This window comes from Sebastes umbrosus, chromosome 3 (genome assembly GCF_015220745.1).
Source record: "Sebastes umbrosus isolate fSebUmb1 chromosome 3, fSebUmb1.pri, whole genome shotgun sequence".
Lineage (NCBI taxonomy): Eukaryota > Metazoa > Chordata > Actinopteri > Perciformes > Sebastidae > Sebastes > Sebastes umbrosus.
This window is the reverse complement of record NC_051271.1, coordinates 29428434-29451994: the sequence shown is the minus strand read 5'-3', so window position 1 is coordinate 29451994 and position 23561 is coordinate 29428434. Positions and strand designations below refer to the sequence as shown.

The 23561-nt window shown below is 39.0% G+C and overlaps 1 protein-coding gene across 2 annotated transcripts in view; it reads left to right on the top strand.

Moving 5' to 3' along the window:
• The first annotated feature begins 6885 nt into the window (after positions 1-6885).
• Positions 6886-23561, top strand: part of armh3 (armadillo like helical domain containing 3) — a 29923-nt gene continuing 13247 nt past the window's right edge. Inside the window, exons 1-20 of one of the 2 annotated variants that reach the window (XM_037764819.1) lie at positions 6886-7044; positions 8752-8861; positions 8967-9023; positions 10572-10718; positions 10896-11003; positions 11099-11191; positions 11314-11388; positions 11501-11587; positions 13016-13072; positions 13205-13248; positions 13757-13817; positions 14659-14705; positions 16351-16426; positions 17201-17294; positions 20275-20376; positions 20656-20714; positions 20799-20864; positions 21095-21164; positions 21577-21637; positions 21788-21876. In XM_037764819.1, the coding sequence (XP_037620747.1) occupies positions 8760-8861; positions 8967-9023; positions 10572-10718; positions 10896-11003; positions 11099-11191; positions 11314-11388; positions 11501-11587; positions 13016-13072; positions 13205-13248; positions 13757-13817; positions 14659-14705; positions 16351-16426; positions 17201-17294; positions 20275-20376; positions 20656-20714; positions 20799-20864; positions 21095-21164; positions 21577-21637; positions 21788-21876 (1495 nt within the window). In that variant the 5' untranslated portion in view covers positions 6886-7044; positions 8752-8759. Of the gene's footprint in view, positions 7045-7419; positions 7443-8751; positions 8862-8966; positions 9024-10571; positions 10719-10895; positions 11004-11098; positions 11192-11313; positions 11389-11500; positions 11588-13015; positions 13073-13204; positions 13249-13756; positions 13818-14658; positions 14706-16350; positions 16427-17200; positions 17295-20274; positions 20377-20655; positions 20715-20798; positions 20865-21094; positions 21165-21576; positions 21638-21787; positions 21877-23561 lie in introns of those variants that run through there. The other variant, XM_037764820.1, reaches the window with a different exon arrangement.

The window sequence follows — 23561 nt, the reverse complement described above, 5'->3', positions numbered from 1 at the left end:
TATTTGTGAGACAAAGAAAGAAAGGATTTGTTTTTTTAGGGCTGTCAAAGTTATTGCAATAATAATGCGTTAACGCAAATTTGTTTCAACGCCACTAATTTCATTAACGCAACTTGCAATTTTTAGGTTGTAGCAGGCTCAGTTTTAAAGCTAGAGTGAAGATACTGGTATCATATGAGACTAAAAAAACATAAGGAATCCATTGGTTAGGCTAAATAATGCTCAAAACTTTGGCATGGCCATTTTCAGAAGGGTCCCTTGACCTTTGACCTCAATATATGTGATTGAAAATGGGTTCTCTGAGGACCCACGAGTCTCCCCCTTACAGACATGCCCACTTTATGATAATCAAATGCAGTTTGGGGCAAGTCATAGTCAAGTCAGCACACTGACACACTGACAGCTGTTGTTGCCTTTTGGGCTGCAGATTGCCATGTTATGATTTGAGCATATTTTTTATGCTAAATGCAGTACCTGTGAGGGTTTCTGGACAATATTTGTCATTATTTTGTGTTGTTAATTGATTTCCAATAATAAATAAACTGGGGAAAAAAAGTTCGGAAACTTGTGTTTGGTCGATTATTTCTCTGTTGTTACAATGCTATTTGGCATTGTATTTTACATGGTTGGAAAGCCTGTTTATTTACCTTCGCAATGATGCCCAACTTGTAAGGATCATGCATTTGTGGGATGAGCAGCACAGCTGATTATGTGGGGAGCGCCCAAGAAAAATTTGCCAAAATGCTCCGTCAATGGTAAACAGTGTATTCTCCTGTTGGTGTTGACTCTTGTTTTGAGTTGTTTGGTGGATTGGATGATTGAACTCTCTATCAGTAACAAGGAACAAACAAGACATATTGGCTATTTTACACTTTATTCATTTAATACACCGTCAGGAGCCTCAGTAGCGGTGGAAGATCCATACGCAGCCACAACAGCCTGGCACCTCCTCCTCATGCTGGTCACCAACCTGGTCACACGTTGCTGTGGGATGGCGTTCAATTCCTCAACCAGGATTCATTGCAGGTCAGCCAACGTGGTTGTGTTGGTCACTCTAACACGTACAGCACGCCCAAGCTGATCCCACAAGTGTTGAATTGGGTTGAGGTGTGGCCTCTTGGCAGGTCGTTCCATTCTCTCTACTCCCACATTGTGGAGGTAGTCTGTGATAACCCTGGCTCTGTGGGGGCGAGCGTTGTCATCTTGGAGGATGAAGTTAGGTACCAGATTGTGGAGATATGGGATCGCCACTGGCTGCAGAATCTCATCCCGATATCTCACTGCATTGAGATGGCCTTCAATGATGACAAGCCTTGTTTTGCTATCGAGGGAGATGCCCCCCCCACACCATGACACTGCCCCCACCAAAAGCTGTTACTCCATCGGTGCAACAATCAGCATAACGTTCTCCGCGTCGTCTCCATATTTTGACCCTGCCATCCAACTTTGGCAGACAGAACCTGGACTCATCACTGAACATGACATTCCCCCACATGTTCAGGTTCCATTTTCTGTGTTGTCGAAACCAGCGCAAACGGGCCTGACGGTGAAGGGCAGTCATTGCAGGCTTCCTGGTAGCCTTATGAGAATACACTGTTTACCATTGGCAGAGCATTTTGGCAAATTTTTCTTGGGCGCTACCCACATAATCAGCTGTGCTGCTCATCCCACAAATGCATGATCCTTACAAGTTTGACATCATTGTGAAGGTAAATAAACAGGCTTTCCAACGATGTAAAATACAATGCAATTAGCATTGTAACAACAGAGAAATAATCCACCAAACAAGTTTCCGAACTTTGTTTTTCCAGTATATATACTTACATTTGCATAAAGCAAGCATATTTGCCCATTCCCATGTTGATAAGAGTATTAAATACTTGACAAATCTCCCTTTAAGGTACATTTTGAATAGATAAAAAAAAGTGTGATTAATTTGCGATTAATCATGATTAAATATTTCAATCGATCGACAGCCCTAATTTTTTAAAGGGGCATGCTCTTCGTATATCTCATGGATCCAGGTCAAGTTGCTTTTTTTCATCCCTATTTTCTTACTAAGTACTTATTCTCCTATCTTCAACTCAAACTGCTCATAATGACGGCAGTTGCTGTGGTTATAATAACTTAACCTTAGTCAGCTGTTGATGCCATAAAACATGGGTTCCATTATGGGTGACCTTTGACACTTAAGATAAAATAACTTCATATTGTGTATGTCCCAGTACAAAAGTCCATAAATCCAAAGCTGCATTAGGATACGAAGTGAACCATATTAATTAGTCATCTATTAACAATCTTGTCTGTCAAATTTCACAGATAGCAAGTTAATGTTTTGCATCATCATGCAGTCAGTTCTCTATAGTACTGAGCAGGGGTGTAAGAAAATATCAAAAATATCAAGTAACGAGATATTAGGTTATATGATATTGTGTCGATTCTCAAAAACACTGTATCGATTTTTAATTTATCATCTCAATCAATAATTTATTTAATTTACAAAGATATGCGTCTTCTCAGTGTATGTGCCCACTTAAAGTAGTGCTATGATGTTGGATGTTACAGTGACTGTGATAAATGCTAATGCAGTTCCCACTGTTCTAATTGCATAAAAAAGTAAACTTTTTTTAACTCAGATATTATGCATATGGTGGTGTGTTCTTTATGCTATGAGTTTTCCTAAAATTAGATTTAAAAGATTGCAATATATCACCTTACTTACAGTATCGCGATATATCGCAATATATTGAATCGTAACCCCTGTATCATGATACGTATTGTATCGCCAGATTCTTTCCAATACACAGCCCTAGTACTGAGGACCATATACTCCAAAATCACTATTTGTCTCATGATATTTCACTGTCTGTGATGTAGTATATAGGCGAGGTGCAGATGACACAGAGTATTTAATGCTGATATCACTCCAGCGAAGGCAAAAAAACATTTTGGGGAATAAAGTATAGTATGTTGTAGAAGATGTGTTTAATTTTAATAAACTTATTGAAACTCCCACTGGTCTCCGAGTCTGTGTTCTAAAAAAATAAGAACCATCTTCTAAAAGAAAATCATAGCACATAAATCACACTGCAATGCACTTCAGGGAGAATGATATTTACAGAGCTATAGTCTGTATTAAAATATGAGACATAACTTACTCTCTCACAACAAAGGGTGTTAACTTAAGATCACCATATTCAGCTACAATAAACCAAAGTTTTTATAGAGAATTTTATCTCAAACTTAAAGGTTCTTATTGATAGCATTTTTATGTGGATGAATATTTAAAAAAATAATAATACATCTCCAGAGCCTTAAGAAAGGTGTAGCATAAAAGTATGGCTTTTCCTGAAAAAAAAAAAGATTATGATTGTGAGCTAATAATTTTTTTAATTTTTGGCGAGTCCAAAATTTATGTTTTGTTTATCTCTGTGGAAGATATCTGACATTTGGTTCCCACTTCTAACAAGGCTTGTGAGCCAAAAGTAAAACAACTTTGGTATCACGTGGTATCTCTGGGTCATCAGTGAGTGTGGAAAAAACAGATAAACGGCTGAGATTTATGGTGAGTGCCTGGCAACGACTCGTTGTGAAGTAAATGCAATGGAACGGGGGAGGGGATAGCGCCTTTAAGATTGCTTTCCTGACTGTTGTATGAAAGCTGGCAGCAACAGCAATTCTTCCGGTTTAGCACGCACACAGACACACACACACACACACACACACACACACACACACACACACATGATGAAGCATGCTACAAATCCATCAGGACAAACTGGATTAGGATTATTTATTCTGAGGAATGTACCATTATGTCTTTGCAGAGATATCTCTGTCTGAGACCAGTTGAGTTACACTCACTAGATGTTACACTAGTGTATTGTCTTGGACATGGTGTTCTCCAAAGCTACAGAACTATCACGCTGTTCTGGCACTGATATTGCTCATCCTCTATCCTCCTTGAGTCTGAACTGTTTCTACAAAATAAAACATTAACAAAGAGCTTCTGGCTAAAAAGAATCATAAACACAAGCACACTTTGAAGCCACAGAAAAGTTAAAAACAACCTTCCTTGTGAATGTTTAGTGTGTGTTTCTATGTTCAGGCAGTTAGTGTGTAACTTTGTCTACCTGCCTTTCTGTTTGTGTCAGTTAATGTTCTCTTTCACCTCTTTCCCTCTCTCATTATATTCTGATTTTCCTTCCTCTCTCTTGCCTCATCTCCTTCTCTGTCTAATGACCCGGTAAAAGCGGAGCTCGTCTCATTTAGTCCGGAAATTGAGGCGCTCCGTGTAGTCTTTACCAGAAATATAGCAGCCTTGATGGTAAAGTTAATTTAGCAAGGAACTCGTGAGGTCAAAACATGGAAACATCAACTGTTGCTTTAAATTGGAGACAAAACCATTGTGCAATTTATTATCTCAGTGCAGAGAAACGGTTCTACCAGAGAGGGTTAGACTTTTTTTCTCATTCACAAATGTTCATAAATGTGAATCAATAATCAGCTGTAGTTAAAAAGCAGGTATCTTGCATCAGTCTAATTTCCTCTGTGGGGTTGATCAGGAAGCAGTCATGTAAAAATGACAGAAAACTACCATTAAAACACTGTAATTAGTGCAGATATGAATGCCTGAGGTTAAATGAAGCTCTGTCATTTTAATTAATCAAAGATATTTCAGAACATTATGTAACTTGTGGGTGCATTTGAAAGGAAAAGAGCAGCTCAAACCATCACATGGTCAAAGGTCGCTTCAGCACAGCTTCCATGTATGCAGCCTCTCTGTAAGTCATGTGTTGACACCATGTTGTGTCCTGCTGATTCTGTCTAGGAAGAACTAATCATTGCACCCCTTCAATATCACACAGATGGCGTCTTACTCTTTTATTACTCGTTTATTTTGAGACTTAACTCCCCTCTGCTTCAATCAGACAGCCAATCATCAGTGTAAATTGGAAATGCAGAGTGCACAACACTTCCAACATCCACAGGCTATTCTAGACATCCTCTTAAATGCTGAGACTTTTCACTGATGACAAACTCTCACTCTTGTCTCCATAAACACACAGATGCAATATAGGCGTACACCATCCTTTAATGATGAAACGCAGAAGCACTTGCTGATGCTCAGACTGTTGGAGGAGGTACAGTGATATATCGATAGCTTTAAACAAGAGAAGAAACAATTATTATCCCAGTATAGCACATTTAAAACATATTGTTCAAAGAGGGTATGATATATTGACATATTTTCATTTAATTTACACTGTCCTTTAGCATTCAGACATGCATGCTTGTTGTGGGCATGTGTTTGTCTCTGTTTCTCTCTGTTTTAATCAAAAGCAATTGATTGTAATAATGGATTTGTTTACTTTTTCTGCACTCACTCATCTTTAACCGTTTATTCGGGGTCGGGTCGCGGGGGCAACAGCTCAGAACAGCTTTCTGCAGTATCTGCAAAAAATAAGGTTGCCTCAGTTAAGGTATTTTTTTAAAACTGAAAACACAAATATAGGTTACCTGCTCATGACCTAGGGAAAATGGCTTGAGTACTAGTCTACAATTTGCAGCTACTAACCCTCAGTGGTGGAATGTAACTAAGTACATTTACTCAAGTACTGTTCTTAATTACAATTATGAGGTACTTGTACTTTACTTGAGTATTCATGTTACTTTATACTTCTGCTCCACTCCATTTTGCAGGGAAATATTTCATTTTTATTCCACTACATTTATTTGACAGCGTTAGTAACTAGTTACTTTGCATATTCAGATTATTAATTGAAAATAATTAAAAAAAACTAATACATTATGATATATTATCACAGGTTAAGTTACCCAGCAGTAAACTTAGCTCCACCTTTACCAGCTGCAACCTTAAAGTGATGAACGCAGGCATCACTAATATTATTCAATAATATGATATATATTATGCCATAGGCCATTCTGCATAATGAGTACTTTTAATTTTGATACTTAAAGTATATTTTGATGCGAATAATATTGTACTTATACTTAAGTAGGACTTTGAATGCAGGACTTTTACTTGTAACAAAGTATTTTTACACAGTAGTATTGTAACTTTTACTTAAGTAAGAGGTCTTAACACTTCTTCCACCATTTAAATGTTTATTTCTTCTCAAGAGTTGAGCAGTTATTTTTCCTATATATTATTTATTTGTTTATTAATTTACTGGTCTGATGACATTAAAGAATAAGATAAGATAAGATAAGATCAACCTTTATTAATCCCCGGATGGAAATTCAGGTGTCAAAGCAGCAACATCAGCAAACATCAGCAAACAGAGTGAAATACAGGAGAGGTAGAGGTATACAAAAATTATAAAAACAATAATAGAGATATAAAAGATACAGAGTGATAGGGTGAACATAGTGTGAACAGTCCGTCAATAAATAAATGTAGTATGTACAATAAATAAATGTAATATGTACATATTTGCAGTCTATAAAGTGGTATATATAGGATGTATAGTGTAAAGTAAGTGTAAAGTGCGTCAGTGGTTTGAGTCCAAGATGGTTGCAGATAGTGCATGTTTAATCCAACAATATCATTGTTTCTCATTTATTAAATATTTCCTTATTTTACTTAATAGGGGACTTGGTGTCTGTGGGGTCAACACTAAGGATAATAGCTACCTTTAAAGGTGCCATATTGTAAAAAGTGCGATTTTCAGGTCTTTTATATTATAAAGCAGGTTTAAGTGATATATTAATACTGTTAAACTATCAAAACACTAAATATACAGAGAAATACACACAGCCCGTATTCAGAAAATAAAGGTTTTTTTGAACATTACAGCATGTAAACATGTTCTAGTAGAAACACAAAATACAAGTATGAACCTGAAAATGAGCATGATATGGGACCTTTAAACCTGACAGAAGGAGCTGTATCTGTGGGGCGCTAGGACCCTGCAGACCAGTAGGAGGCTATGTTAGCACTATGCTAGCAGAGGCTAGTGTTGACACAAGAGCACTGGATCCATGAACTGCCTGTTTTAATACTTTAATACTTTAATTGAGGTAAGAACAAACCACACTCACAACTAAGCGGTTCCTACCTAAGTAATGTAACACAGTAACGCTGTTAATATGACACTAAATAGCGAACTAACGCTGAATCAATGTTACAACCCTTCTCTGTCTGACATCAGACTCAGCTACATGTAGCATGTTAGCATGCTAGCATGCTAGCATGTTAGCATGCTAGCTTTAGCTGCGAAGAAGGAACCTCTCATATGTATGTTTGGTGACGTAGTTAACTAGCTGGTGAACTGAGTGCTCGTCGAGTGTTTACTGGACAACAACACCTGCTTGTTAACGCTGTTGGTGGTTAACTAGTGGAAACCAGTTAGCAAACGATGGGTCAGTTAGCTAATGTGAGCTAACGAGGCTAGCAGCCCATCCCAACCTGCACTGAGGTCAGCTAACAGCTAGCAGCTAACAGCTAACCCAGCTGTCATAACATGTGCCATCAATTGATAGCAAATGTCAGCTGATAATCTCTTATCTGACTTAATACCAGCTAAAGCTAATTAGTTTGAGCAATAAGTCGTATTTAGACGATACTTAAAACAGTCATTAACGCTAGATAGTGCTGCTTTTGGTGAGCTGACCAATCAGTGTAAGAAGTAAAGGGAGCTATTGCTTTCTAGAGCAGTCATGACTGGAGTATATGTATATGAGTATATGTGTATATCTGTTGCTGAAAACAGTAAGGTTAGGCACTAAACTGGTGTAGTGAGAGAGCATGTCAGTGCATGTCACAGCCTAAGAGACAACCAAAACAACAACAACAACACATAATAGATGTAACTCACACTCTGCCTTTTATTTACTTCTGTACTTCATAGGTTTTTTTTTTACATTTATCCTTTGATATTGCAATATATTGCTATTAATTGTTTTTTATTTGTTTGTTTTATTGACACAACAAACATGAATTACTTCTTTATTGTTTTCTTCCACTTACATGCATGTTCTTTTTAAATATCTATATATTGTAATCTGCTTAATTAATTGTGTATATATGTATATATATGTTTTTGTTTTTATTTTGTTATTTTTTGAATTTTTATTTGTTATTGAATTGAATCTTTGGTAATATTTTTCACCTGACAGTCATGCCAATAAAGCAAATTGAATTGAATTGAATTGAATTGAATTGAGTTGAGAGAGACTGTAGTGGCCAAAAGTAAGCAAGCATCAATGAAGTGATCCCACTAACAAAGTATTGCTTGCAAGGTCTTATATAATCTTACTCATCTGTGTCATAGACCTTTTATTGTTGTCCAAAAACTATTAAAAACACATAGTTGTGCTGGCTGATATATGTCTTCACAATGATGAACATGGGCAGCACTGTAGTTTACTTCCAGTCAATTCCACATGGTGTTGTAAACAACTTTCTTGTGCACCAAATCCCTGACTGATAAATAGTTCAGATCAAACACACAATTTACTCCTGTTTGAGTAGCATTTGCTACCACAATGTCCAGCTGTTTAGGAAATTATTTAGCACTGACCGTTTTTTAAGATTTATGTCTTCAGTAGGAAAGAATGGTATTGAGGCTGTGAGCCACAAACAGGCTGGGGTATGAATATATAACACTGTCCACTTATACTTCACTTAATCCATAGAATAGAAGAAATCTTGGTGATTTATTCCTTTTTTTTTTTTTACATAATTAATTTACATCCCCAACTAGCTCACTGCATCTCTTTCCTCAGACTTAGTCATGTCTCAGGTGGAGAAGAAGGCAGGGCTGCTGAGGAGGTCGTCATCCTCTAAGAAACCCTTGAAAGAGAAGGTGGTGCTGATGTATGATGAGATTTTTGCAGTGAGTATCACAATTTGAGAGTGTCAGTGATGGAAACTAAATTGAAATAGAGAAATAAAATTGTGTGCAAGTGTAAACAAAATCCTGTCTGTTTCTTTGATTTAGAAAGAAGATCCTGCTAAAAACAACCCTCGCTTCTGGGATGAGCTGTTTCTTATGAAGGTAAGTGAAAGAGAAAAATACTTGACAAAGAACAACATCTTGTTGAGCAGAAATGTGTTCTGCCTAAAAGAAAAACTCTCACTGTATTGTTTTGGTGTGCAAAGTGTCAGCAATGGTAGCAGTAAAGCTAACTAAGACATATGGATAATATCAGTAATACAGTGACCAAAATAACTGCCAAAATATGGATGCAACTTGCAATACATTGGAGGAAAAAGACTGTGAAGAAAAACGGAAATGATCATATGTAATATGAATGTTATATGTAATGTAATATGTGCAAAAATCTGTTAATACATTAATAGGAGGGCCCTACCTATGTGCAGAACATGCAGTGAGGTGTTATAGATAGTACGTCCAGAGCATGTAAATGCTACAAGTTTAGCTTTAAAAACTCCAGATGGAGACGTCAAGGCAACATTTACAGAAAAATGATGTCCATACTCACTTTCTGCCTCATAATCAGTACGTGTTTTGTGGCTGGAGATAGCACAGGCTGTATGTAGAGAAAAAGAGAAGTAGTAATGTGCACAAATCAGATACAGTCCATACAAGTGCTGCACAGATTAGTCCACAGCATAGGACCGTGAAAGTCATCCACTGGTCTAATTTGCATCGTCTGTGTAGCTGCTCTGCTTCACCACGTTTCTAATTGGCTAAGCTGATACTGTTTTGACAGGAGTGTATTGTCGATTGAATACTCCCTAATAACTTCCTGATCACCCTGCACTCTTAAAGGGTCCAGATGTAAGAATCAGAAATTGCTTGGTCACAGTGACACCTGTGGCCGTTAAGTCAACGACAGTCAGCGTCCTGTTGCTCGCACTACGTAGACGCGAGCGAGCGGTCAAAACAGTGAGGCGACACACACGAGACTGAACGTGATTGACAGGCATCATGTTGATTAATGTTAGCAACATCTAGCCTGCTAAAACTACAATATAACTATATATTTCACATGCTTGGCAGTAATGTTAGCTTACCTGTCAAAAAGGAATTTTGCCAGCTCGGGGTCTGTTTTGATACCCAAAACCAAACGAAGGTCCCTCCATGAATCGAAGGCCCGGCTGATGTTGATCGTAGTTTTCCCCAGACGTCGGTCTCATTCCTGTTTTGCAAGACGGGCTTCACTAGATATAACTTTGTTTTTTTTGTGCTTCCGTGAAGTTTGTGTTGGAGACTGAGTTGTGGTGGGGGCTGGTTGTTTGTTGGTGTTATCGGTTTGTTGCACACTACTGAAGAGAGTAAAGGCACTCGCAAGCATGAATGATGTCACTTGAATTTCCGGAAAAAACGTCCCACATTCTTCACATTAAAAGCGGTTTACAGGCTGATAGAGGAAACCCTGAAAGTCTAATTTTTTAGGTTAGGTTACAACCTGGTCACACATTGGCAATAAAAAAATGATTAAAAATGTTTATACGTTTAAAAACTTACATACCGTCCCTTTAATGCATGTACACTATTCCTTCCTTTGCACCCCAAACTATCTTTTCCTCACTCAATCTTTTTGTTTGTTTGTTCTTCCGTACTTCTGCCATGTTTCAGGTGAACCTAGAGTACCTGGAGACCAAGTTGGAGAGTGTAGATGGGGAGGAGGTTCAGCGGATCCAGGACAACATCAACTCTCTGTTCCACCACTGTGTTCAGGCTCTGGGAGAGGAGCACCAGATCAAAGTGGTCAATGCCCTGCAGGTAACTAAAGCTCAGGAGGACCACCTAGATGTTCACCTACAGGTCTCTTTACACATGTTATCATCACATCAGTAGCACCTGAAGTATGCTGATGAACCTATAACTGTAATCAAATGACCTTGGCTTGTCAGATTTATGGATTCAGTTCTGCCTGTGCTCCTCTGCCTCTCTCCCCAGACACTCTGTGCACTTTTCCGGGGGGTTCATCAGAAGAACAAGTCTGCGTCTGGCTTTGACATCATCAACATGCTCATGGGCTTTGACAAGGCTGAGCAAAGGATGAAGGTGTGTGGGGAAAAAACCTTGAGAGGTGAAAGAAAGGAGTGAAAGAAATGATTTGTGTTCATTCACGTCATGTCTTGTGTTTGTGTCTCCTGCAGGACCTGATGGAGAGACTGGACAGTCTTGTTTGTGGAGACGGCTCAGAGAGTCTGAAGAGCCTTTGTCTCAAACTGCTGCTGTGTCTGGTGACGGTGAGACAAAACGTATCAAAACATTAAGATTTATTATAATGTGATTAGGCTTTGAGGAGTGCTTGTTGTGCTGTTTAAAAACACGCTAAACATCACAGATATGTGAATAAATGTGTTAACAGGTAACGGACAATATTAGCCAGAACACCATACTGGAATATGTGATGATCAACAGCATCTTTGAAGCCATTCTGCAGGTAAGTGGTTAGTGGAAGACTGTCTACTGTAATTTGGGGATTTTTAATTTATTTTAGAAGCGTCCTTCTTCCCCATTTGGTCATCTCTGTTCTCCGTCTCTCCCCTCCTCAGATTCTGTCAGATGTGTCCAGTAGAGGGCAGCATGGTTATGATGCTGTGGTCCTCTTGGCCTTGCTTGTGAACTACAGGAAATATGAGGTATGTACATATACTCACAAGGAACTGTACTTGTCGATTACAAAAGCCTTTAGAGCAGCAGGGAGGCGTAGTAAGCATTAATAAACTGTGTAGTAAATCCTTTTATGGTGTCACTGAATACATGCTGGAAGTGCATCCAAAGAGAGAGAGAGCTCTGCTGTCTTTCTTTTCTGTCATAACTCAGATATTTGTGCTCATAGAAAATAGAATATAGGAGTAGAACGGAAATTTCCATTCAAATCAATGTAGCAGGATGGTCAGAACGGGGCCAATTTAATGTGTACCGTTGCCGTAGTAACTGCTGTAGCGGGCTGACCTCCGCATAAGCTGACTTTTCGACCAGTCGCGGACTCACTAAGGTGAGGTTTTGCAGTAGCGACGACTAAACGAGCAGTGGAGTAGTAACGTTACAAGGCACATAGAAAATGTAATGAAGTCAAATTGAACAACTTATTGCTTCATTCACACACTCTTGTCACAGCGGAGGAAAGCACAGTGCTATCGCCAGATGAGTGACAACTTTGTTTGGCTTGTTTTCTGTAAGCAGCGTGGTATTGAAGCATGGTGGAATTAGCAATATTTCTGTTTGTGCTGCCGTACTGTTTCAACTGTAGAGGATACAATAAAAGCAGCTCTAGAAGTTTCTTTTAGTGCAGGATGCACAGTAGAGGTGTGTCGTCTCTAGGACATTTGATAATTGTTTTAAATACAGTTTTTCACAATGGGAATGTTGCAAAGCTCAGATGTGTAAAATCAGTGTCGTCTCTGAGGAATCTGGTTCATCAGTGAACGCATCAACAAGGATATTTGTGAAGGTGAAAGCTGAACGTGACATCTCTATTTGGCAACATAAAAACTGAGCTATGTCGGGTACCAAAGAGACATTTCAATGACAGAGAAGCAATCATGCTCTCTGAAATGACTTCCAATTCCCTCTCCAGTTGTTTCCTGGAAGGATAAGAGTGGCAGCGTGGTCGGGGATAAGAGGATGAGGAGTGAGGATTTGGATGCACCCTCTGTAAGCAAAGCGGGCAGCGACTCAAAGAGCATTTACTCTAGTAAAACGTGTACTCAAAAAAATGTGTAAGACGTGTCTGGAACAGTCTGCATTTTAGGTATGGCAGCAGCATAAAAAATACTACTAAAAATCCAACAAATAAAGATGGAGTCATTTTATAATCCAGAATCATGCAGGCGTTGCTTCCCTGTTTGTTCCCAAGAAAGCTGAGCTATGTACATCTTTTGTTGCATTACTGAACCTGGCGTGGAGTATGTAAGAGGCCCTTAGTCTGTCTGTAGATGAGCCCATTGAGCTACGGGACTAAATGAAAAGAGAATCGACCTTTAAGGCTCAATGAAATATTAACTTCAATATTTGTGTCAACTATTTAACAGCTTCTAATATCACTGATTCCCTCCGTCTGTTAGTCTGTGAATCCATACATTGTGAAGCTCTCCATTGTGGACGATGAGCCAACACTAGATGTAAGTATGTTGTCACGTACTGCATCTTTGTAACTGCAGAATAATGAATAGCCAGTGTGATGTAGGCGTCGACCTTCACGTCAAGCAGATTATCACAGGCTTGACTGAAACACTGGATGTTTTCTTTCCCAGGGAATGGGCATGGTCGTCCACCACGCTCTGACGGAATATAACAGGTGAGATCTAAAAAATGTCCATGTGTCAAAAACGTGCTTTTAATGATGCAGTTCACGGTGTTGCGAGGCCGCTGGCGTCATCAGTTTAGTTTGATGTCTCTCACGAATGTTCTATTTCTATTCTGAAAAAAAAACAGGCCCCTTTATACTTTTAGTTATTTATATCTGACACTTTTCTTTGGCAGTCGGTAATGTTTTTTGGATGAGGCAAGGTTTGGAAATTAAAATGCTGTTTGTGAAAGAGGTCTTGTCTGCCTGCGTGTGTAGACGGACAAATCAAAGTGATGGATGACGGCTCCACACAGTTCATTGTTTTTGTGTATAAAGCGAGTGTCCCTTAGATAATAGGTTGCGGGGAATAGAAGGAGATGTTAGGTGAATGTGTGTTAGCTTTACAAGTGCTGTGCTTGAGTGAAAACATATATCTCTGCCTCTGCTGTTGTGAAGCCCTACCGCTCTTCAATTTATTTGTCATTCTCTCACCTTTTCATTACTTTCTGTCTTTTAGGCAGTACAAAGACAAAGAGGAGGAGAACCAGGGTGGCTTCTTCTCTACCCTCACTAGTATGGTAGGATCTTATTCTTACTTCATATTTTACACAGTTGGTATATTTTAAATTAAGGCTATCGGTCTATTAAACAAATTAATTGCGATTAATTGTATGATTATCCATAGTTAATCGTGACTAATCGCACATTTTTTATCTGTTCAAAATGTACCTTACAGGGAGATTTGTGAAGTATTTAATACTCTTATCAACATGTGAGTGGGTAAATATGCTGCTTTATGCAAATATACGTATATATTTATTATTGGAAATCAGTTAACACAAAACAATGACAGATATTGTCCAGAAACCCTCACAGGTACTGCATTTAGCATACAAAATATGCTCATATCATAACATGGCAAACTTAAGCCCAACAGGCAACAACAGCTGTCAGTGTGTCAGTGTGCTGACTTGACTATGATTTGCCCCAAACTGCATGTGATTATCATAAAGTGGGCATGTCTGTAAAGTGGAGACTCGTGGGTACCCATAGAACCCATTTTCATTCACATATCTTGAGGTCAGAGGGCAAGGGACCTAGTATGACACGGTTGGTACGAATGGATTCCTTAGGTTTTCTAGTTTCATATGATGTCAGTATCTTCACTCTAGCTTTAAAACTGAGCCCATTAGATCCTAAAAATTGCAAGTTGCGTTAAAGAAATTGGTGGCGTTAAAACAAATTTGCGTTAACGCGTTATTATCGTGTTAACTTTGACAGCCCTATTTTAAATATATTGCTATTTCTTCCATTAGGATGTATTCAGTATTCAAAGAGTTTCATCTGCTGCTCCATATTGTGGCAACAGCTTTTTTTCAACAGTGTTTGCTGACAGCTTGATCCTTCTTCTGTCCACAGGTGGGCAGCATGTTTATAGCTGACGCTGATGAGAAACTCTCTGTACAGTAAGTGCAAAGTGATTTAAGTTCTTCTTACCCATCAGTCAAACTTAAATACATTGTCCTCTACATCTTCAATGAGAGAATCCATTACTGCTGCAGTGTTATTGGCTCTGTCCTCTGTTTCACTTGAATGTGAATCTTGTTTTGGAAGAATACTTGAAAAAGTGCAGAAAAGCCTCAAATTTGGCTGAAGGCACGACTTCATCATTTGTTAGGGTCAACATTTACACACGTTGATCATGGCCATGTGTCAGGAAGAGAAAGTATGAAGAGTTGTGACAGTGTAGACTCTCAGTGCAGACTGGTCCTAACGTTGCCTGTTGATTGCTGCCCTGCTTATAAAATTGAGATTATTAAAAATGCAGCCAGTTATTTGTTTCCGTAAACAAGGATTACTGTTATTTTACATCTTTAAAGGACCAGTGTGTAACATTTAGGGGGATTTATTGGCAGAAATTGAATATAATATTAATAAGAATGTCTTCATTAGTGTATAATCACCCGAAAACAAGAATGATTGTGTTTTTTGTTTTTTTTTACTTTAGAATGAGCTGTTTATATCTACATATGGAGCAGGTCCTCTTCATGTTGCTGGCCGCTATGTTTCGACAGTAGCCCAGAACTGACAAACCAAACACTGGCTCTAGAGAGGGCCATTCACGTTTTCGCATTGGCCATTGTAGCTCTCCTACACGCTTGGAACATGAGAGAAGTTGGTTGCAATCTGCAACCTCACCGCTAAATGCCGCCAGATCCTACACACTGCACCTTTTAAAGGAGCAATATGTAGCACTGACAGCTAGAGTTTAAAATGGGTAACAGCAGTCCAAATTTAAAACATTGGAGCCGTGGCCTGTCCCCTCCTCCGCTGTAACTGATATCAGTTAGAGTGTGTTAGCATCATGGCGTTAGCCTTTGGCCAGCATCACTTCACCGGCTGTGTGTCTCAAATTCTCGCTACCTTGATAACCCAGCTGCACACGGACCTCAGAGAAATGTGCCGAGGCTTTTCAGGTCGGGTAGAATCTAACGTTAACGTTATCTCTCTTGATCCAGTTCGTTAGCTTGCTTCCATGGCGGTAGAGGGCTGTGTTTGCGTGCCAATTTGTTTCATATGTGGCAACGGGGTGTTGAAATGGGCAGCGGACGGGATCCTACCGGCCGAAAACAAAAACAGACGTTCCGGACCGGAATGGAAATTTCAAAGGAGAACAAACTGGCCGTAGCGTTGTTGTCGGAGAAGCCAGTATTTCAATTCAGCATGTTTCCTTAATCTCTGATGACATATCATGGTCATTTTATGATTTATTACAGTAAATATATTACATCATATTGGTCCCTTTAATGTCAAATCATTTATCAAAATTAAAATAGAATGTAAAGAAATTTGGAAAATGATGCATTAGTAGTTGCACACATTGAGTAGTAGTTAATGATACAGAAAATTAAAAAGGTGACCAGCTGATGCATGAAGGGATTGTTAATAAACTTTAAACAGCAGACCACCCCTCCACTTGATTGTTGAGCTTCACTGGATCAAAGCCTGAAGCTTTTTCCTGCCCAGTCTAACGTTATGTGAAGATCTGGAGATTTTACTTCATGAATGAATGAATGAGCTGACCTCTAATTTGTCTTTCTTCTTCTCAAGGACCAACGAGGCGATTCTGCTGGCACTCTATGAGGCTGTGCACCTTAACCGCAACTTCATCACCGTATTAGCACAGGTACGATTACAAGAATCTATTACTATACGAACACTTCAGGGATATCGTAATATTTGGCAAACTTAATTGTTGGTCTTTAACACATTTCTCAAAGCTTTTTTTTGTCCTCAAAATTTGTCATAAGGTTTTTCTATTCCTTTTTAATCTTCTGATTGATGTGATTTGACATCTAACAATAGCGTACAAAACTAGAAGACAGTGGTTAGAATAGAGGAGACATTTGTTTATTGCATTCATTTATCTGTAGATCTTATACATTAGCAGGAGAGTTGAGATGCAGTGATGTTACGCTGCTATTAATACATATTTCTTTAAAGGTGCATGCAATGTGAAAATGACTGCTCCACCATCATTCAGTTGACTTTGTTTCCTTATTAATTCCTGTGGGGACACTCAAATTCAGTGTTTGAGCCATCCTAAGAAACAAACTGAATGGTGAGGACGGCTCAAATGCAGTTAGGGCAGCAACCACACAACATTGCCTCCGGACTAACTTCCGTTTTGAGGCTGTTAAGCCACTGTGATGCTTTTTTCAATGCTGTAATTAGGTACAAATCTCATAAATTAGCAGCAATGATTAATGTACCATTCTGTGGAAATGTTTTTCACTCCTCTTCCAGTCTCCACTAAATGGCATCCTGTTCCCTTCTCTCAGTTGTTATTTGAATCTCCTGCCCAGCCTGTACTGTTGCTTTTTCTGTACATTATGGGACTAAAGGGACAGCTATTCACTATTAATCACATTTCACATATGTGTTTTTGGTCTATCAACAGAGCCACCCTGAGATGGACATCCCAACCACACCTACCACCCCTACTCCAACCACACCTACAACACCACTTGGCACAACGCCGCCATCCTTAGACAGTAAGTTATACACTTTTTTCTAGGGCTATCAATTGATTAAAATATTGAATCACGATTAATCGCATTATGGTCAATAGTTAATTATCATTAATCACAAATTAATTACATTTTTCATCTGTTCAAAATGTACCTTAAAGGGAGATTTGTCAAGTATTTAATACTCTTATCATCATGGGAGTGGACAAATATGCTGCTTTATGCAAATGTATGTATATATTTATTATTGGAAATCAATTAACAACACAAAACAATGACAAGTAATGTCCAGAAACCCTCACAGGTACTGCATTTAGCATAACAAATATGCTCAAATCATAACATGGCAAACTCAAGACTAACAAGCAACAACAGCTGTCAGTGTGTCAGTGTGCTGACTTGACTATGACTTGCTCCACAATGGCATGGCCATTTTCAAAGGGGTCCCTTGACCTCTGACCTCAAGATATGTGAATGAAAATGGGTTCTATGGGTACCCACGAGTCTCCCCTTTACAGACATGCCCACTTTATGATAAACACATGCAGTTTGGGGCAAAAACATGTAGTTTCCTGCATGCAGTATACATTTGTTGTTTTTTGCCTATTCTAAAATGGTGTATTTTGGTCTTTTCTGTATACTATGACAGTTTTCCTAAAATTAAAGTAAAAGAATTGCAATATATCCCCTTGCTTACAGTCTCGCAATATATTAAATTGTTACCCTAGTATCATGATACGTATTGTATCGCCAGATTCTTGCCAATACACAGCCCTAGTTAAGTAGATAATTGAAAGTTATGATCTCAATTAAACCCCTGTTACCTGAACATATTCAATTGTTTATGAAACCTTTTTGCTTTTCTAGAAACTGGGATATTTCCCATTAGCTTCAGTAGTCTTCTTCTTTTTTTTCTTTCTTTTTGTCTTTATAGAAACTTCATCTCATAGCCTCAAATACTGGCTTCAGTATTAATTGATAGTGTTTTCCACCTCGAGGGACCACAGGGCCTTCAGGGGAGGATGGCTTTAACTTTGTCTTGTCAGTTCTGTGTGTTAACATTACGTTTTATACCACAGCCTCACCTTGGAACAGAATTGCACTAAACTAAAAATACGAATCCCGTTGAAACGCCAGGAAAGGCGGAAAATGAAGTAAAGCTTTTTGGCATCACAGACCTCTACTTTTCTGCCTCAGTTTAATCTTAACCGTGTTTTTACATCCATTTTTAAAAGCTCTGCCTCAGTCCAAACATGGCGACTCTCCCTCACTCAGATATACAGAGGCACACATGCACTCTCACCAGCAGCCTTTTCAAATATTCAATAGACTTTTAAGGTTATCTGGTAGAAGAGAGGTGCTCATACACAGCAAATGGCACTTCTAATGCGGGTTCATTACATCTTAATAATCAGATTATTACCCCAACCCCGCATACTTATTATCATCTCTTTAAACTTGAAAGCATGGCTGTCACTTCAGGTTTCATTAATTGCCAGCAAAACTCAAAAGCAGGTCATTTAGCATGCACACATGTTGTAACTGTTAAAAGGTGCATGTTTCTATCTCTGGCTAGCTCTCCCTCCATTAGTTCAAACCTAAGAGCCATTTTCTGTATAAAATATTAACCTCCAGCTTCAAATACACAGATGAATGTCTCACATGGAGCGTGCGTTGTGTCATGTCATGGGAGCTTCAGCACTTACTCTGAGCGGAATCACACGTGCCTGCAATCACATGTCAGGAATCCACCTTCTCCTTCCACAGTACAGCCTCATGTGATGATATGTTTCTTGACAGTGTGAAATCTTCCTTTGGCCCTGCTGTGATATGAGGAAACAAATGAGGGTTTTGCGGAGGGAAGGAAGGAGATAGAAATGACTGGCTCATCATTTATCCATGAAACAAGCTGTGTGATTCAGCGAGCAGAGATTTTTAAATGGATAAAGATGCTTGTCTACACAACACGTCAAGCTACAGTAGCTACAGTAATGAGACAAAGACATCACTTTTTGTAATGCTGTTATTTACCTGAATGAGCAGCGCTCCGTCTACGGTTTTTATTCTTGTTTTGAGAGTAGACAGTAGACTTTGAGTTCAGGCTCAGGTTTTTGGGACGTCTATTTATGGAATAACTGACTGCGCAGTTTCGTGTCTTGAAAGTTTAAATTAGAGCTGTCAAAGTTAACATGATAAGAATGCGATAATGCAAATACGTTTTAACGCCACTGATTGCTATTTTTAGGTTGTAGCTGCGTTTTAAAGCTAGAGTGAAGAAACTCATACTAGCCTGTCGGGAATGAGGTTAAATAACACTCCAAATACCCACGAGTCTCCCCTTTACAGACATGCCCACTTTATGATAATCACATGCAGTTTGGGGCAAGTCATAGTCAAGTCAGCACACTGACACACTGACAGCTGTTGTTGCCTTTTGGGCTGCAGTTTGCCATGTTATGATTGCATGAGCATATTTGTTATGCTAAATGCAGTACCTGTGAGGGTTTCTGGACAATATTTGTCATTGTTTTGTGTTGTTAATTTATTTCTAATAATAAATATATACATACATTTGCATAAAGCAGCATATTTGCCCACTCCCATGTTGTTAAGAGTATTAAATACTTGACAAATCTCCCTTTAAGGTACATTTTGAGCAGATAAAAATGTGCGACTAATTAGACTTAGATTATTAGAATATGGACAATCATGCGATTAATCGCGATTAACTATTTTAATTGATTGACAGCCTTAGTTCATATATATGTGTATATATATATATATATATATATATATATATATATATATATATATATATGTGTATATGTATATATATGTATATATATATATATACATATATATACATATATATACATATACATATATATATGTCCTCTGTCTCCTTAATAATTAATTTCTTAATAATTAGAGAAAATATTGGTTAGAATTGTATCTGCACTGATTATGTTTGATTGAAGTCTTTTTTTGTACATCTGTTGTGTAGTGATGAACAACCCAGAACTCCCTCTTGATCCCAACCTGCAGACTAGCAACCTTCTCATCACCTTCCTCAAGTACGCCTCCATTGTAATGCAGGACACTAAAGGTAAACGGAGACCTTCATGTCCTCATCCTCTTTGTCTCTGTCACTCTACCTTCCTATAACTTTTCATTCTTTCACTCTTTCTTCTCTACATCTGTCCTGACGTGTCCTCACGTAGATGTCAGTGACAAATAAATGCTGCTCTCTACAATCCCACAATTGTTGTCACACTTTATATCATTCATTTGTTCCAGTCACTTCCAAATCACCAGAGAAACAAAAGCTGTGTGGCCCTCTGTTTTCTGTCTACCTGTTAAGAGTCTCATATTTGCGTGTTTCCAGATGAGCATCGACTCAACAGTGCCAGACTGTGCCTAATCATCCTCACCTGCATAGCCGAGGTAGGAGCAGCCGCACTGCTGCAACATTTGCACCCTCCACAGTTTTGTCTTTGTTCTGACTTCACCGCTCTCTGTGTGTCATAGGACCAGTACGCTGATGCCTTTCTCCATGATGACAATATGAACTTCAGAGTCAATCTCCACAGAATGGTGAGTTTCTGGTTGAGGAAACGGATCTGCTCGTCCACGAAGTGAAAGTGGAGGACTGGGATTAAGATAGGGCCCATTGTCTTGTTACAATATTGCTTAATAAAACTGATATCTGTCAATGCTGGTAGTATGCTGATACACTTGTCCATTTCTAATATGTGCTGTACATTATACAGTATATCTGTGCATTTTCACACAGTATATTTGTTTTCTGTATATATTTCTTTCAGCCCATGAGGCACAGAAAAAAAGCAGTGGACAAAAACATCCCTTCACGGCCGTTGGTGTGTGCTGTTCTAGGTATGAGGAATGTTGATAACTGTTGTTTATTGTGGACTCAAGCTGGGAGTGGCTCTGATTTTTTTAATATATTTGAAGGCTGGTTAGTTAGCTGTAACTTCTGAGTGTTATTTCCCACGGTAACGGCTATAAACCAGATGTTGATGAAAGTTGGAACATTCACCAGTCTACAATCACAGCTGTCAGAGCCATGTGTATAAGTTCCTACTTTTTTAGCATTTTTAGGAGGAATGACGACACAATGGAAATTACTTCACATAATGCCAGATGCATCTATTTTGTTCCATTTCTCTTTCGTTTGATGTTGCGTTATTGTAGCCGATATTATATTTAAAGTTAAGGGTTTGTGCAATTTAACCCTTTCTGTTTGTATCCTTCTAACAGTGATTTTTTCTTCTCCGTCTCTGTCTAGATCTGATGGTGGAGTTTATTGTCACTCATATGATGAAGGATTTCCCCATGGATTTATACTTGTGAGGACACGTGAACAACACACACACACACACACACACACACACACACACACACACACACACACACACACACACACACACACACATACACACGCACACACACACGGACACACACACTAAAATAAGTTCTGGTGTTCATTTCCTGTGCAGGCGCTGTGTGCAGATCATTCACAAACTCCTGTGCTACCAGAAGAAGTGCAGAATCCGGTTACACTACACCTGGAGAGAGCTCTGGTCAGGTAAAGATACCTCACTTTCTCTCTCGTTTCATTTTTTTTTATCAGAGTAACAGGGTAGGCAGGAACTTCCCAGGGTCCCAAAGGAATAAGACACTTTGGAGGAACTCAAGAGGAGGAACCAGGGGCTAAAATGAGCTCCTGTTCGATAGCTCTAGGTGGTAAAAATGTTCCTACTGCAGGGTAGTAGTACTTTCCAAAGGTTCAGGAACTTTAGGTTTGCATGGCTGACTGTCGCTGGTTGGTCAAACACAGACATTGCAGCAACTACAACTTGTGTAACGCTTCATTCACAAAACAAGGAAGTGGCTGAGTATCGATATTAGGACGGGAGCTGGAAATTTTGCTGTGTTTATTAACGTTTAATAAAATGTAATTGCGAAGTGCCAGAGAAAGAGAGGGAGTGCAAACAAGCTGACAACATGGGTGAACGAGAGGGAAGGAGCAGTGGTGGTCGAGCGAGCTAGAGAGTGAACAAGAGAGAGAGGGAGCAGCGATGAGCGAACAAAGCGAGTGTAGAAGAGAAATAAAACGTAATTTGCTGATAGTTTCACTGTGGTTTTGTTGTAAAACAGAAATGAAGCACTCAGCAGGTCATCTACTTTGCAGACACACAATCTGGATTTTTGGTCTTTTCCTCCACTGCATTTCTCCATTTCATTCATGAAAAGTCCCTCCTGACTTTTTCTCTTGTGCCACCAGCAGGTCCAGCTGGTGAAATTTTGGTACAAACATTCATGTCACCCTCAGGATGAATTCTAATCACTTTGATTATCTCCTGGATAATTTAACGATCATATGTTTGCTATGGCCAGTGGGCAACCTCCAGGTCTGAAAAGTGAAGCCAATGCAGAGTTGTCTTAAACTTGCATTCTTCCTAATAGCCAGCAGGGGGCGACTCCTCTGGTTGCAAAAAGAAGTCTGATTGTATAGAAGTCTATGAGAAAATGAGCCTACTTCTCACTTGATTTATTACCTCAGTAAACATTGTAAACATGAGTTTATGGTCTCAATCTCTAGTTTCAAGTCTTCTTCAATACAGCATGATGTTCATTTAGTAAATTATGGTCCCATTTAGAGTCAAACAGACAATAAAGCAGGGGATGCTTTAGGGCGTGGCTACCTTGTGATTGACAGGTCGCTACCACGGCGTTGTCAGGTCTGGGAGTTGTCCGTGTTTTCTTCTTGGTACTTTGATTTCAACCTTTTTGGTCGCCTGAAAACGTCTTATTCAGCATTCGGTTGCACTTAGCTCCATCCTCTTGTGTCACGCAAATAACCAAGATGGCGACGGCCAAAATGCCAAACTCGAGGCTTCAAAACAGCAGTCCACTACCAATGTGTGACGTCACGGTGACTACGTCCACTTATACAGTATACAGTCTATGATTATAGCCAATAGTTTTAGTCATTTCAACTTACACTTTGCATCTCTGTTTAACTCACAGAATTGCTAGCATGGCTGTAGACTCTTAGTCTTGATAATATGATGAACAATTTTTAGGGAGAAATGTTCCTATTCTTGAGTTTGTGTCATAGCAGTGTTTCATTTATTCACCCGCACACCCCTACTTCAAGATATACTGTATGTGGTAGTTGTTACTGTACCTTTTAGTTGAAACCAGGTAATTAAGGTGGGGGATAAAGTTGTTGTTTCTGCTGATTTATGTGTTAAATAAATTGTGTTT